The following is a 14,423-nucleotide window of genomic DNA, read 5'->3' on the forward strand; positions in this document are numbered from 1 at the left end:
AAAGTTTGGTGTGATTATGAATATATATTCATGAGCTTTTAAAAATTCAAATAACAGCATAAAGTGTAGTTAATTTCTATATATTTAAGAATTTTTTTTTGTTAGAATTAATAATAAAATTATTATTTTATTAATAATATTAAAATAAATAAACTTATATCTCATTGCTTCTCTCGGTTTAAAAAACTAATAATTTTTTCTAAAAATAAAGTTTTAAAAATTCAATTTTCCTTTTAGGGTTTTTTCTTATTTCTTTGGCCACCAAATCCATTCTCGCTATAAGTCAGCCTTCCCACCATATTCTCCCATTGACGACTTTTGCACTAGAGTAGTTTTGTCGAATGAGGTTTGTCTTTGTTCAAGGAAGAGACGAAGATGATTTATCATTTTTGTTTTTAATTGTCTTTGTCTTGCCAATTTGTGATAGTTCAAACGACGCTTGGTAATGCTCAACCATTGATAAGAGATTTGTCACTCGAATTGAAGAAGAAATGATGATGGTTTGTCATATGTCAACCATTGACTAAGTCTTTAGCGTGGTTAGATCTAGAAGATTGGTAAAAAATGTTGGCCATAGGTTGAAATGGTAGTGATAAGAGAAAGGAAATAAATCTTAAGGGTAAATTTTAACTTTTAAAATTTGGATGAGAGTAAAGTTGTTAATTTTTATAAAATATAAAAAAATAAAATTATATATTTTTTAATATTATTATTTAAAATGATGGTTATATATTTATATTTAACGATAATTTGAATGAAGGTTTAGAGATGGTAAATGTTTGGGTTTTTAAAATTTTATGGGTGTGGTAAATGAGGTAAACCTTGGGGGGAACATACTTTTTTGGTCCTAAAGAAAATATGATAAGGCCGTACCGTAACCCGTAAGTACGACTTGACTCCTCCTCAGCTATGGTCTTAAATTACACGTGTACGCGCCAGATCTTCTCTATTCAGTCTTCCCTCTTCTCTATTCAACCTTCCTCCAAAACTCTCTCTGCTTAGAAACCCAAAGCTTATATTCACCATGAACTAACCCCATCACCGCCGCACAGCCACCGCCACAGCCACAGCCACAGCCACAGCAGCCGTCTCCGCAGCCTTCATGGCAGACAATTTACCGTCACAAGCACCAACATCAGCAACCCCGTCAATTCAAACATCTCCCCCCAAACCTCTCCAATCCCCGCCAAACCCCATGCTCGACCCCACTCCCTCCTCCACCACCGCTACGTCAGCGCCTTTAATCCACCGCCATCCTCCTCCCCAGTCCGTCGCCACCCCGTCGACACCTCAACAACAACAGAACCCCTCTTCCTCTCCTTCTCTTGACCCGCAAATTCTCCAACAGCAACAAATGGTTCAGAACGTTAACGTTGCTGCCATGTCGAATTACCAAATCTCACAAACCTTGAATCGATCCCCCTCAATCTCACGGTTGAATCAAATTCAACAGCAGCAGCAACAACAACAGCAACAACAATCTGCATACAGCGTCTTCAGGCAACCAGCTTTGTACGGTCATGTGAATTTCAATCAACAGAATCAGCAGCAAACCCAGCAAAACCCTCAACTGGGTTCTTCTAATTTGTCCCGCGCAGGTCTTGTCGGGCAGACGGGGCACCTGCCCATGCAGACTGGGGCATCCGCTGGCCAGTTCAATTTACCGTCTCAATTGCTTGCTTCGGTATTGATTTTATAAATTTGTGTGTTTTATTTTAACTGGAATTCGGCATGCTATACTTGCAAATTATAAAATTGTGTGTTTTTTATTATAAATTGAATTTGGTTGTTTCATAGCTAAAAGAAATTTTAACTTGAATTTGCTATGCTAGAGTTGTAAAATATGAAATTTTATGTTTTATTTTATCTTAATTTGGTATGCTACACTTGCAAATTATGAAATTTTGTTTAAATTAACTTGAATTTGGTATGCTATACCTGCAAATCAAGAACTCATTCGGAACTGGTACACATTGTATGTTATTAGAAAGATTTTTGGATCATCTGTGATTCAGTGGTTTCCAGTAGCAATATAAATGGCATATATTATTCAAGAAAATTAAATAGCAAAGCCACAGTAATACAATAGTGTCTCATAAGGAAGGTTGTATGCATAGAGATATGTCTAAGTAGTTTGTGAGTCTAGTTTTACTATGTGCACACTCTTAGATTTTATGGTTTGAAACCTCTTTTGTTTTGCGGTTATGAGCACATGTGATTGGATGTGTGTGGGTTATTTGTTGTATCTTAGATGTCAGTGATTATTGCATTGGTTTCTATGAAGTAGCATTTTTGCTTTGGGAAATAATATTTGGATCAGTTTGGTGTTTCGTGAGTGATACGTATGCAGTAGTTATTGCTAAATGGATTATTTGGATCACCTTATATGTAGTGTTCCCAAGAATTATGAAAGTGATTGATTTATTATTGCTCAACACTATGATGATAATAGTATCAATGTTTTTTTAGAAGAAATTAGTTTGCTTTTGCAAGCGAGATTAGGTTTTTTTAGAAGCTGTTAAGTGTTGTAGAGAAAAGATTATTTTGTTCAGTGGTACACTTTATGAACTTTTTTTTTTGCTGTACCAGTTAGTTTAGTAGTTAAGATCTTTCTTGGGTGAGATGGAACCATATTTTGTAACATTATTTCATGAAGTATAATTTGAACATGCAGAAAAGGGGGAAAAAGGGTTGAAACATTGAAGCTTTGTTGGTGGTGGTTATCATCATGAAGTTTATGTTTTCCTATGAAAGTTGAATTTAGATTAGTTTTACTATTTAAAAGTTACAGGAGCATTGAAAATTATTTTACATGGTAATTAATATGTGACTCTTTTGCTTAATTATGGACTATCTGCAGCCATTTGTCCTGTAACAATTAGAATATTGTATTGAACTGCCCTGTTTAGAAAGATAAAATAGCTATCGTATCCCTAATAGTGTTAGCAATGAAGTTTTAGTGAATCTAAGACTTTTCTACTTTGGAAAATTTCATAATGATAGTAACCTTCGTTTTGATGACTTCGAATTTGCATGATTGATTTTCCATAGTAGAGTGAGAAATTTTCATTCGTAGATATTATGATGGACCAATATATATACATTTTGGCTTCCTTGTCTGTTCCTGAAAAAGTTGAGGTTTTGGATGTAGCCGAGGCAGAAAGCTGGATTAGCGCAAGGATCCCAATTCCATGCTGGTAATACACCTGGGCAGCCTTTGCAAGGGATGCAAGGAATGGGCATGATGGGCCCACTTAATTTGGGATCACAATTGAGGGCCAGTGGGCCCATTGCTTATGCACCACAACGAATCAATCAGGGGCAGATGCGGCAGCAACTGTCACAACAGAATGCTCTCAACTCTCCTCAGGTATAATTTCCTTCTAATGCTTCTGCGAACTGTTTTCCTTCTGTTAATTCAGTAAGTAATTATTTTTTCTGTTTAATTATTGTCTTACTAATGTCATTCAATTCTTTTCCTTGTGGTCTTTTGATAGGTTTAGAAAATAATCCATATAATAATAAAGGTTATGATAAGATTATGATAAAATTATGATAAGATTAGATCATAATGGAATTGAAATCAAAATAAAGATTATGATAATATTATGAGACTAGAATAATGTTATGATTTTGAGAGAATTAAGGATATGAGAGTATAAAAGAGGAATAGAGAAGGAGTAGTGTTATGTACATAACTTTGTATATAAACAACAATATGTTATCATATAATTAGATATTTGAAACTTAAAGATAAAACAACATCTAATCACATAGTGACATATCGTTGTTTGTGTACAAAGTTGTGCACCTAATATAATTGATAAAGAAAAGGGGGAAAAATATGGTTCTTTGGGCAACTTAGACCATGGGCAGCCTCTTAGGGTTGATTGGGAGGGGAAAGACACCTCTAATTGCCTTTGAAAGGGGTTGGCACATCTTGTTGCCAACAATATTTTCTTTTAATGTTAATAAAATCTAAGTAGGTTCCTATCAAATGGTATCAGAGTGGCGAGATCCTTAGCAAGGGATAAGGCAGACAATGCTGGGAAGGCAAACTCTTACCAGCAGGAGCATAGAAGCATAAGGGACACTGACACCTAACCCACCTTGAGGATAAGGTGGTTCTCAATGTGGTGAGTAATGATAGGATTAGGAAATAATTGATATAATAATAAAAGTTATGATAGGATTATGATAAGATTAGATAATAATGGAATTGAAATCAAAATAAAGATTATGATAATATTATTAGATTAGGATGATATTATGATTTTAAGAGAATTAAGGAATTTAATAAATTTAAATTAAGATATGAGAGTATAAAAGAGGAATAGAGAAAGGGGGGGAACTATGGTTCTTTGGACAGCTTAAGCTGTGGGCAGCGCCTTAGGGCTGATTGAAAGGGAAAAGACACCTCTAATTGCCTTTGGAAGGAATTGACACCTCTTGTTGCCAACACTATTTTCTTTCTGTATCAATAAAATCTAAGTAGGTTCCTATCATCTTTTTCCAGTTTTCTTGAAGGATGCAAATTAATAAATATATTGGTAAATTAGTTAATGTATTGGCACCATATTGATAGATGGCATTGCACACCATAGTAGCTTATTAATGTTGTGGTACCTTTATATGACATTTTTACTCCAAGTGGCTGGATAATTGTTGAAAGACTAGTAATTATACATAGCCTATGTGAGAGATCCAGAAAAATAAAATAACCATTGACTCTGCTATGTTTTTTCCTTTTTGTTTGTTTGGAAACAAGCGTTTTTATCCACCTAATATTAGACTTACCAGGGGACTTGAACATTTTGTTCCTCCTTATTTAGATAAAATAAGCTATGTGAAGTTTTTTACATCTGTGATCTTCACATTGGGAGTTCCTTCTTAGTTGTGGCACATTTCAAGAAGATTTTTCCTTGAGACTGAAATCTTATGCAATGTTTTAATGTGGACTTTTAATCCAGTTTCCCTTTCTATTTTGTGCACTTGAATTTAACGTCCAATCTATTTTCAAAATCTGCAGGTCCAAAACTTATCCAGGAGTTCATCTCTGGCATTTATGAACCCTCAGTTATCTGGCCTTGCTCAGAATGGACAACCAGGTATGATGCAGAACTCGTTGTCACAACAACAGTGGTTGAAGCAAATGCCAACCATGACTAACCCCGCCTCACCTTCATTCCGTCTCCAACAACATCAGAGGCAGTCACACGTCCTCTTACAGCAGCAACTGGCTTCGTCTTCTCAGTTGCACCAGAATTCTTTGGCCTTGAACCAACAGCAATTATCCCAGCTAGTTCAGCAACAGCAGCCACAAATGGGGCATCCTCAAATGCATCAAGCTCAACAGCAGACACACACACAGCCACAGTCACAGTTGCAGCAGCAGCAACAACTACAACAAACACATCAACAATTACCGCAGCAACCAACCTTTCATCAACAGCAACAGCAACAGCAACAACAGCAGCAGTCTCCAAGGCTTCCAGGTCATGCAGTCCAGAAGTCTCTTAGTCTGACAGGATCACAGCCAGATGCAACTGCCTCTGGTACAACTACACCTGGAGGGAGTTCAAGTCAAGGAACAGAAGCAACTAATCAGCTCCTTGGAAAGAGAAAGATACAGGATCTTGTTTCCCAGGTTTTTTCCTGTTTTCAGTCAGAATTCTGATATAAATGTTCTATTTTGAAATTTTGTAAAAATTATTTAATTGTTTTCAAATTTCGGCTATTCAGGTGGATTCACAAGGAAAAGTGGATCCAGACGTTGAAGATCTTCTTTTGGAGATTGCAGATGACTTTATTGATTCTGTGAGGCCTTCTAAGCTAGCTAACTCTTCTCTTTCTATGTGTGTGGCATCGTTCATACCCTGCTTTCCTCTACAACACCACCACCCCACCCCGCCCCACGTGCACACACACCCCCCCCCCCCAAACAAACTTTGTTTTTTATTTGTCAGGAAATTTGCCTTTTTATTTTGCTCCCCTGTCAGCAAAATTAGTGATGTCATACTGCAGTCTACATGTATAATTTCTTCCCATGCATCATTAATTTCCAAAAGCAATCCTTCTGTTATCTATAATTATCTGAGCTGCCCTAAAAGGTTCCTTAAAGTTCTGGTTGAAATTCTTTTCTCTCACTTCAAGAATAACTTATCTCAGTGGCGCTTACCGCGTTCGAAGATTGCCTGGTGTTTCCAGTTGGATTTCCTGAGTGGAACCTGTTGACAGTGGTTTAGTGGATCTTCATATTTCTTCTATTTGTTATGTCATGAAGTTACTATGTTGCCATAATACTCTAGTGTGTGGACCATATTACATCATGATATTCTTTGCTGGCTATCAACTTCTTTCTTTTGAAAAAATAAAAGGAAAAATTTAAAAAAAAAAAAAAAAAGAGGCTAAAGCAGAATTTTGTATTGTCTTTCCTCTAGAAACTTATTTTCATGTACTTTTTGCAGGTTACTTCATTTGCTTGTAGTCTGGCAAAGCACCGGAAGTCGTCAACTTTAGAGTCTAGGGACATACTGCTACATTTGGGTTTGTGTTTTCTCTACTGTTTGTTCTCCCAGAATATTTCTGATGTTTGATTATGCTTGTTGCTATATGTTTCTTACATTTGGTTACTGGTTTTACTCGTTGGCATTTTGGTTGAAATCTTGTATGGATTATAGTTTATATGATATGAATAAAGCTGTGAAGTGAGGAAGTTTCAATTAAGATTGCTTTGTGAAATCTACATTCAGCCAGCAAGTGTAATGTTTTAGTCATTTCTTAGTGAATCTGTTATGTATGTGCAGAGAAGAATTGGGATTTGCCAGTTCCTGGATTCTCAAGTGAAGGGCAGAAACACCAGAGGAAACCAGTTAGTATTTTATTTGTTCATTGAATACCTTGATATGCAACATGATTATTCAGGATTTCTTTGTCTCTCTTTCTATTTTTCACTCTTCTACATGCCTTGATTTGTAATCACATTGTTTCCATGGTATAAAGGACTTATTGGTAGAAAAGTTCTTGCCTAGTTTCAAATAACAATAATTCCAGTTGATAAATTTTTGATAATTTCTTCTAAATGTTGCAGTTGTCAAATGATCTCCACAAAAAGCGTCTTGAAATGGTAAGTTGAATTATCTTTCATTTATTTAATCTGTATCCTAATCTTATGAGCTGCTGAAAACATGCCCTTCACAAGTTGTATTCTGTCAGATTCGTACATTGATGGAATCCTCGCAGCCTGAAACCAATTTGAATAATACTAGGGAGATGATGAAACCAGGCTTCAACAACCAAGCTGGTGTCAATAACTTTATAAGAGCTTCACCAAGTTCTGAGCAGTTTGTTTCTCAAGCTGCTAGCTCTCAAATGCTGCCGCAAATAACACGGTATTGATGGACATTTGTTCTTGATTGTAATTTGGTCTTCAGGCTGAATGGTGATGGCGACATGGACCTCATTGGTAAGCATTGTAAGTTTGCAAGTAAACTTGTTGCCACTTATAATTGATAATATTTTCCAGCATGTCATTGATGATATGTATTGTTTCTTTCAACCAGTGTAGCTAATCTCATAGATGAGATTTATCTTATTAAAGAAATAAATGTCATAGAAGAGACACTATTTGGATTTTAAGTGCAAGATATGAGACTTGGATCTTAAATTGGAATGTATGAGTTTCTGATGTGGGGTTTATATGATTTTGGGTTCTTCAATTTTAACAACTAGCTTTTGTGGTATGGTTCTTCCAAGTTCATATAATTTGGCATTAAAGTTATTATCATGACTCTCAGTTGTAGTCATGCAACAGAGGTGGTGGCATTGACATTATAGTGTTCGTCCAGGGTTATTACGGAGCTAGCAGAGAGTTAACTCATGGCCAATCGGTGTGGGCTTTGAGGTTGCGGAGATTGATAATATGATAGGATCCTAAGTATAAAAATTAAATTTGGATCTCATATTAGATAGTATGAGCTTTTGGTGTGGGGTTTATATGGCTTGAAGTTCTCTAATCTCAACAATTAGCTTTTGTGGTGTGGTTCTCCTAAGGTTTATCTTAGACATGTAAATAAAATTTTGCTTGCACACAAAGCATTAAGAATCTTGGATCTTTCCATTGTATTTAGTATTTACCAATGTCTTGAAACTTTAAAATAAGAGGGAGACTGGTTACTGGTTTTATTGAAAGAGCCCTGTTTAATTTTACATTCATCATGGTCTTTGGCGAACGTTATGTCTTGTTTGCAAATGTTGAATTTACATTCTTGATATCTGCTACCCAAATAAAACTCTCTGTTTCGCAGATTGAATCAAGTTTACAAAACCAGAAGCTATAGTGGGATCGATGAAGCACAGGCTGTAATAACCTGGCAAGTAGCAGTACTGATTCCCAGAAAATTGACCATTTAATTTTCATTTTACTCTGTTGATTTATGTCTACTTGCTTTTGTAAATCAAAATATTAATTCTCTACTCATAGTCACAAAATTAAGGTGACCTTGCATGCATCCCAGTTCATCAAGTTTAACCAGTCTAAATAAAGCTTCGGCACCGGTGGCTCTTGTTATGATTATAGATGAAGCTGTGCTGTCCCTCGACACATCTCAATTTCTTTTTTTCATGTTTTAGACTGCATATTTTTGTATATTAGTTCACAAATTGGTAGTGCAGGACTTGTTAGCTTGCCCAGAAAAACAAGATTCTTAATTTTGCTCCTTATTTAGGTATTTTTTTCTATTGAACGTTCGTTATGTGATAATGTTTTAAGCGGACAGAGGAATATGCTATGTCTCTTTCATTTAAGACTTCTCTGGCGTGAACATAATCAGCGTGTATGAAAACTTTCCGCAGGTTCATTGAAGGAGGCCTTTGTGCAAAATTTGTCCTATTGCCTTCCCAGGTTAATAACACAACATTATTCTTATGTGATATTCGATTAAATAACCATTTATTTCTTTTCTGAAAAGAGTTTCAAAATTTTGCAAAATATGAGGGTAATTTGACAATCATTGACTTATAATAGATTTAATAACAGTAGAGGGTGTTTTTGTTAAATTACAAACTTTTGGGGGTATTAAATGACCATGCCCTTGATAATCTAATAATCATTAGATCCTCTTTTGTCAATAAATATTTATTAACATAAAATATAATAGGTTGAACAAAGGGTATTTGTGTTCTTTTGAAAACTTTAGTGAAAAAATTTGAATCAAACATAATTCGATGATTTGAAAATGATAAAATTATATGTATTTATTTTTTTATATAAATATATACATATATTAATATATTATGATATAAGTTTAATAGTTTTAAATTAGTAATAAAATAATATTTAATTATATAATAATATATTTATATGTATGTATATGTTTGTGTATGCACGTAGCATTGCCCAGTTTAGAATTCACAAATCCTAACGTGTGTTGCCTATAAACTCTCCATGGAAATTTTATATTATAATTTCTATAACAATGATATCTTGATAGATTATTCATAATAAAATATCGGTATCAGGAAATATATTATTAATTGGTTTAATCAGCTCTGCTGGATGGACTGGAGCAGGGTCTCAAAATTGACTCATGATTTGACCTTTCGAATTGCCAAAGCAACAATAAAAATGTGCCAAATTCAAAGCTTCTAATATGCGCGCTAAAAACTTTGCACCCAGATGTAATATTTTAAATGATTTGTATAATATTTAAACAATTCTGGACCACTGCCAATTAAATGGAGTGGTCCATTCGACGTCTTAAAAAAAAAAAAGAAAAATTTAAAATAATTAATGTAATTATAATGTGCCTGAACGTGAAAATGATTTAACACATAAAATAATGTCACATCAGTTTATACCAATTGGTCCCCTTTTTATAAAATGATAACATAACGACGTCGTTGGTCCCTTTCTTATATATAAATGGACATGTAACAACATAGTTATCCAAAGTGCAACCATTGGTCCTCTTTTTATAAAACAATAACAGAACAAACGTCCCCAATATTAAATTTTAAACAATAATAGAGTGTTACAAAAAATGCTGACGAATGAAACAAGAGAAAAAGAAGCTCGTTATTTAATAATTAATAGATATATTTTAATGTAAAGTTGCTTAGATCATATCAAATTTTTGGTAATTGAATAATGCTATATGTATAACTTTTATGTACAACTAATAACGTATTTTTACGTAATTAGATAGTCAAAAATTAAAGATAAAACAATATATATTTACATGATAATATATAGTTTATGACATATTGTCTCTAATGATAAAAATACAATATGTAGATATAAATTGTGTTTTTTTTTCTTTTAAATTTATACAATCTCATATTGCCCCTCTTGATAGAGTTTGAATTTAGTTTATGACATGGTAGACGAATTAAGTATCATATCATGTATCAAAAATTTTATTTTTTATATCGTGTATGGTGTATTATATCGTATTATAGAATACTTTTTTTAAATAAAATAATAAAAAATTTTAATTGTCAAATCATCACCTTGAAAAATGTTACAAACATTTATTGAACATTTAAAATTTTTTGGACACACTCTTACAATGTTCTCATCACTAAAAAAAAGCTAGCACTAGTGAGAGAAAAATAACAAGCGATAAATATTCAATTATTATAGATATTATTTTTAGAATTTTAGTAACAATTTATTTATACTTTTGTTAAATTAAATAAATTTATAATTTTAATAACAGAAAAATAATTGTTAAAAGTCTATTTCCCATCGTTAAAAGTCACTTATTTATACGCTTGTTAAAATTAAATAAATTTATAATTTTAATAAGGGAAAAATGGTTATTAAAAGTCTATTTTTCATCATTATAAAGTTTTAACGATGGGAAACATCCCGTTATCGTTTAACATTATAGTTTTTTCGGTTAAAAGTATTGTAATTAGTACTTTTAACAAGGGAAGCTTTAACGATAGAGGACGACAAAATTATTTCTGTTATTAAAATTTTTTTAATGACAAGAAATATACTTTTAACAACCATTTTCCCTCTGTTAAAATTATAAATTTATTTATTTTTAATGAGCATATAAACAATTGGTCATTAAAATCATGAAAATAACGTTTATTACAATCAGATATTTATCTGTTCCTTATTTTTCTCTTTTTAATGTCAATTTTTTTTTATAGTGAATTTCCCTAAAATGGTTTATTAATTTATATCGGTATTATACATTTTATTATATGATATGTACTGTATCATAAGACCCCATCTTAAAATACGTATTATTTTCCACTTATGTCATATATTGTAAAATACGTATTGTCTATCATTGGAAACTAATAGCCATGATTTACAAACCTTCTGTTTTTCATCTCATTAGAGTGTCTCTGGATACATATCTACAAACTTTTTTCAAATCTGATAACATATATAATTAAGTTAGGCTATGTATAGATTGTTTTCCAATCCAACACTAAATGGAGGATCCCACAAAATGAGAATCATAACCAAACTCAAAAGTTTGTTTAAACTGAACTATTAACAATAATATTTTGACTGGGCTTGACAATAAAGTTAAGAACGGTAACCAACTAACAGTCTAAAGCTTCAATGATTGCCCAAACTTCAATATCTCCCAGCTGGCTTGGAGGCTAACTTCTTATTTTGACACTCGGATTTTGAGCAACTAGGCTTCAACCTTTTAGAACTCCTCTTTATATAGAAATGCCGCCAGCTACATCCTCAGTTCCTTTTTTTTTTTTATAACTGAATTAATGGCCATTTATTTTTATTATTGAATTTCAGTTTATTTGTTTACACAGAAGAAGAGGAATCAGTAATGAGTAACCATGTCAAAGATGGAGTTAAAAAAGGAGCTTGGTCTCCTGGAGAAGATGAACTTCTTATGCAGTATGTTAAAATCCATGGACAAGGCAAATGGAGAAGCCTTGCTCAAAAAGCAGGTGATTTTTTATATATAAAAAATTATTTTATTTTATTGTTTTACACATTTTATTTATTTGTTGATACATTCATGGTTATTTTGTTGTTTAGGTTTGAAAAGAAGTGGGAAGAGTTGCAGGCTCCGATGGCTGAACTATTTGAGGCCTGGTATAAAGAGAGGTGACTTCTCTCCTGATGAAGATGAACTCATCATTAAACTTCATCGTCTTCTCGGTAACAGGTAAAACCATTATCGTGTTTCGAGCTTCTGTTTTTTTCTTTGTTAATTTTTATGGAACGAGGAAGTTTATTAATAAAGTCGGAAAAAGAAATTTACTTTCTCTGAAAAAAAAAAAAAAAGGAAAGAAGGTTAAAATAAAGGAAAATACATCACGATGACGAAGTAAATGTACATACTGAATGTGTTTATTTTGATTAGCTGAAGTTGTTCAAAAATGGTAGGTGGGTGCTAATAGCAGGAAGACTTCCAGGTAGAACTGATAATGAAGTAAAAAATTATTGGAACACAATTTTGTTGAAGAAGCTTCAGGCTCAGGGCCGGGCTGCGTCAGATTCAAAAGTAACAATCGCACAATCCCAGACTGAAGAAAAAGGTCATCAGGATTTTTCCTTGAGGAATCTGAAACTTCAGCAGATTCCAGGGCAATGCTCAAGTCCTTGGATACAAATTGATGATAATAAAGATCAAGACGATAACTCTTTCATATCTTCGATCGACTTCGACACTGACAAAGACTATGACGATCAGTTTGAAATTGGGGGGAAATCGGAGGGTCTGAAACAATTGGAGCTGAAGAAGATAGCTTCTTTACTGGATATTGAAAAGGAATTGAGAGAATTGTTGTAGGGAATAATCGCAATAAATTGAATGGGAAAGTTTCTGGCATTGTCTGTTTTCCAGGAAAATGTGTACGCCGAAAACCAGTGTGTTATTTTAATGATTTCTTCAAGTCCTGAAAGAAACCTCTTTAGATCGTTAATCTCATCACTTGGCTTTTTGAAAATTTCAGTCGGAAGGGTCCCTTACATGTCAGAAGTTATTAGAGTATTTCATTTTTTTGTGCGCACGGGTACAAACCTTTGTCAGCAAATGTAGGAAACAAAAAAATAGGTACAAGACATTATATGATATAACATTATAAATAATAAAAAATATATTTACATAAAAAGATAAAATTTTAATATAAAAAGATATGTATACAAATTTAATATAATATATTATTAATAATATGTTTATAAAAATATGATAATATCAGTTATAATTTTAATAATTTTTATTAAATTTTTTATTAATAATATAAACGTAAAATATTTAATTAATTATTAAACCTAATAAAACATAATATATAATTAATATTTAATCATCACAAAAAATTAGTGGGAGAGGTTAGAGATTTGAATGACAAAAAATTGACTTTTTTGTTTTATATATTTATAATATTATAATAATTAATTGAAAATGTAAGAGATATTTTTATATTTTTAAAAATTTATAAAAAACAGAAAACACAAAAGAAATAAAAATATGTTTTTAATATTAAAAACATATAAAATACATATTTAATATAAATTAAACTCAAATAATTTATATTTTTACTAACAATGATATAAACTATAAATTGTGGCACGACTCTTATGCCAATTATCAACATTAGACGAATATACCAAACCAGAAGTTATAATTATTTCCTTAAATCATTCTATTGTTCGAGGTGATTGGTTTATTGATGCTAATTGACCTAAACAAAACATATATAACTAATACCCTTAAAATTGGCATGCGATTGATAGTTTTGGAAAACCCAAGGGCGATTAGGAAATTAACTCAAATTTTTAATCATATAGACTATTGTTCAGAATCTGTTTCTCAGTATGATCATCACATGAAGTATTATATGTGCAACATAATACCATGTTAGACATTCTGGATGTTCCATGTATTATTATATATTCTTTTTCTTCGTAACATAATAAATAAACCTTATATTTATTCTAAGTTTAAAATGAATATTATTATAACAAAAGAATATACAAAATGAGAAAAGCAAATCAATTTAAATTTAAGAAGAAATTCTCAACACTTTCCTAATTCATTAAATTATAATAAGAAGAAATTCTCCTAATAAAAGGAAAGAATCATACGAGAATATTTCTACAATCAACGAAAATATTTACCTAATTAGTTTCAATCTTCAACCTTCTTTATCAAGTTAGTGCATGGATGTTACTCTTGCAAGAGGAGTAATAGTCATAATGTTTCGCAAAGTCCAAACATCATACCCCTAAACTCAGCTTCAACACAAGATCAAGCAAAAAAATTTTTGTCTGTTACTTCTCTATGTGACTAAATTGCCACCCACTTAGCATTTGTGTACACTTTTATGCTTGTTAGCATTTATGTACACTTTTATGCTTTTAAAATATATATTATTGGAGAACAAAATTTCCTTTTCAAGAGCAGACTTTGGATACCTTAATATAT

General features: G+C 32.3%; 2 protein-coding genes across 5 annotated transcripts; both read left to right on the top strand.

Moving 5' to 3' along the window:
* Positions 1–929: 929 nt before the first annotated feature.
* On the top strand, positions 930–8,805 carry LOC123218857 (transcription initiation factor TFIID subunit 12b). Of its 4 annotated transcripts, none has more exons than XM_044640510.1 (9): positions 930–1,684; positions 3,152–3,370; positions 5,030–5,647; positions 5,743–5,817; positions 6,468–6,546; positions 6,807–6,871; positions 7,091–7,126; positions 7,216–7,474; positions 8,307–8,805. In XM_044640510.1, exons 1-8 carry the CDS (start codon positions 1,103–1,105, stop codon positions 7,396–7,398), a joined length of 1,857 nt encoding a protein of 618 aa, XP_044496445.1. In that variant the 5' UTR covers positions 930–1,102; the 3' UTR covers positions 7,399–7,474; positions 8,307–8,805. The 4 variants fall into 4 exon arrangements, with proteins under 4 accessions (XP_044496445.1, XP_044496447.1, XP_044496446.1 ...); XM_044640512.1 differs by having other exon boundaries at positions 7,848–8,326; XM_044640511.1 differs by having other exon boundaries at positions 7,216–7,465; positions 7,848–8,326.
* Positions 8,806–11,652: 2,847 nt separating this feature from the next.
* LOC123218858 (transcription factor MYB1-like) lies at positions 11,653–12,950 on the top strand. The gene is made up of 3 exons (XM_044640514.1): positions 11,653–11,940; positions 12,032–12,161; positions 12,383–12,950. The coding sequence occupies exons 1-3, from the start codon at positions 11,817–11,819 to the stop codon at positions 12,786–12,788; spliced, it is 660 nt and encodes a 219-aa protein (XP_044496449.1). The 5' UTR covers positions 11,653–11,816; the 3' UTR covers positions 12,789–12,950.
* Positions 12,951–14,423: the final 1,473 nt, after the last annotated feature.

Source organism: Mangifera indica, chromosome 6 (genome assembly GCF_011075055.1).
Source record: "Mangifera indica cultivar Alphonso chromosome 6, CATAS_Mindica_2.1, whole genome shotgun sequence".
Classification (NCBI taxonomy): domain Eukaryota; kingdom Viridiplantae; phylum Streptophyta; class Magnoliopsida; order Sapindales; family Anacardiaceae; genus Mangifera; species Mangifera indica.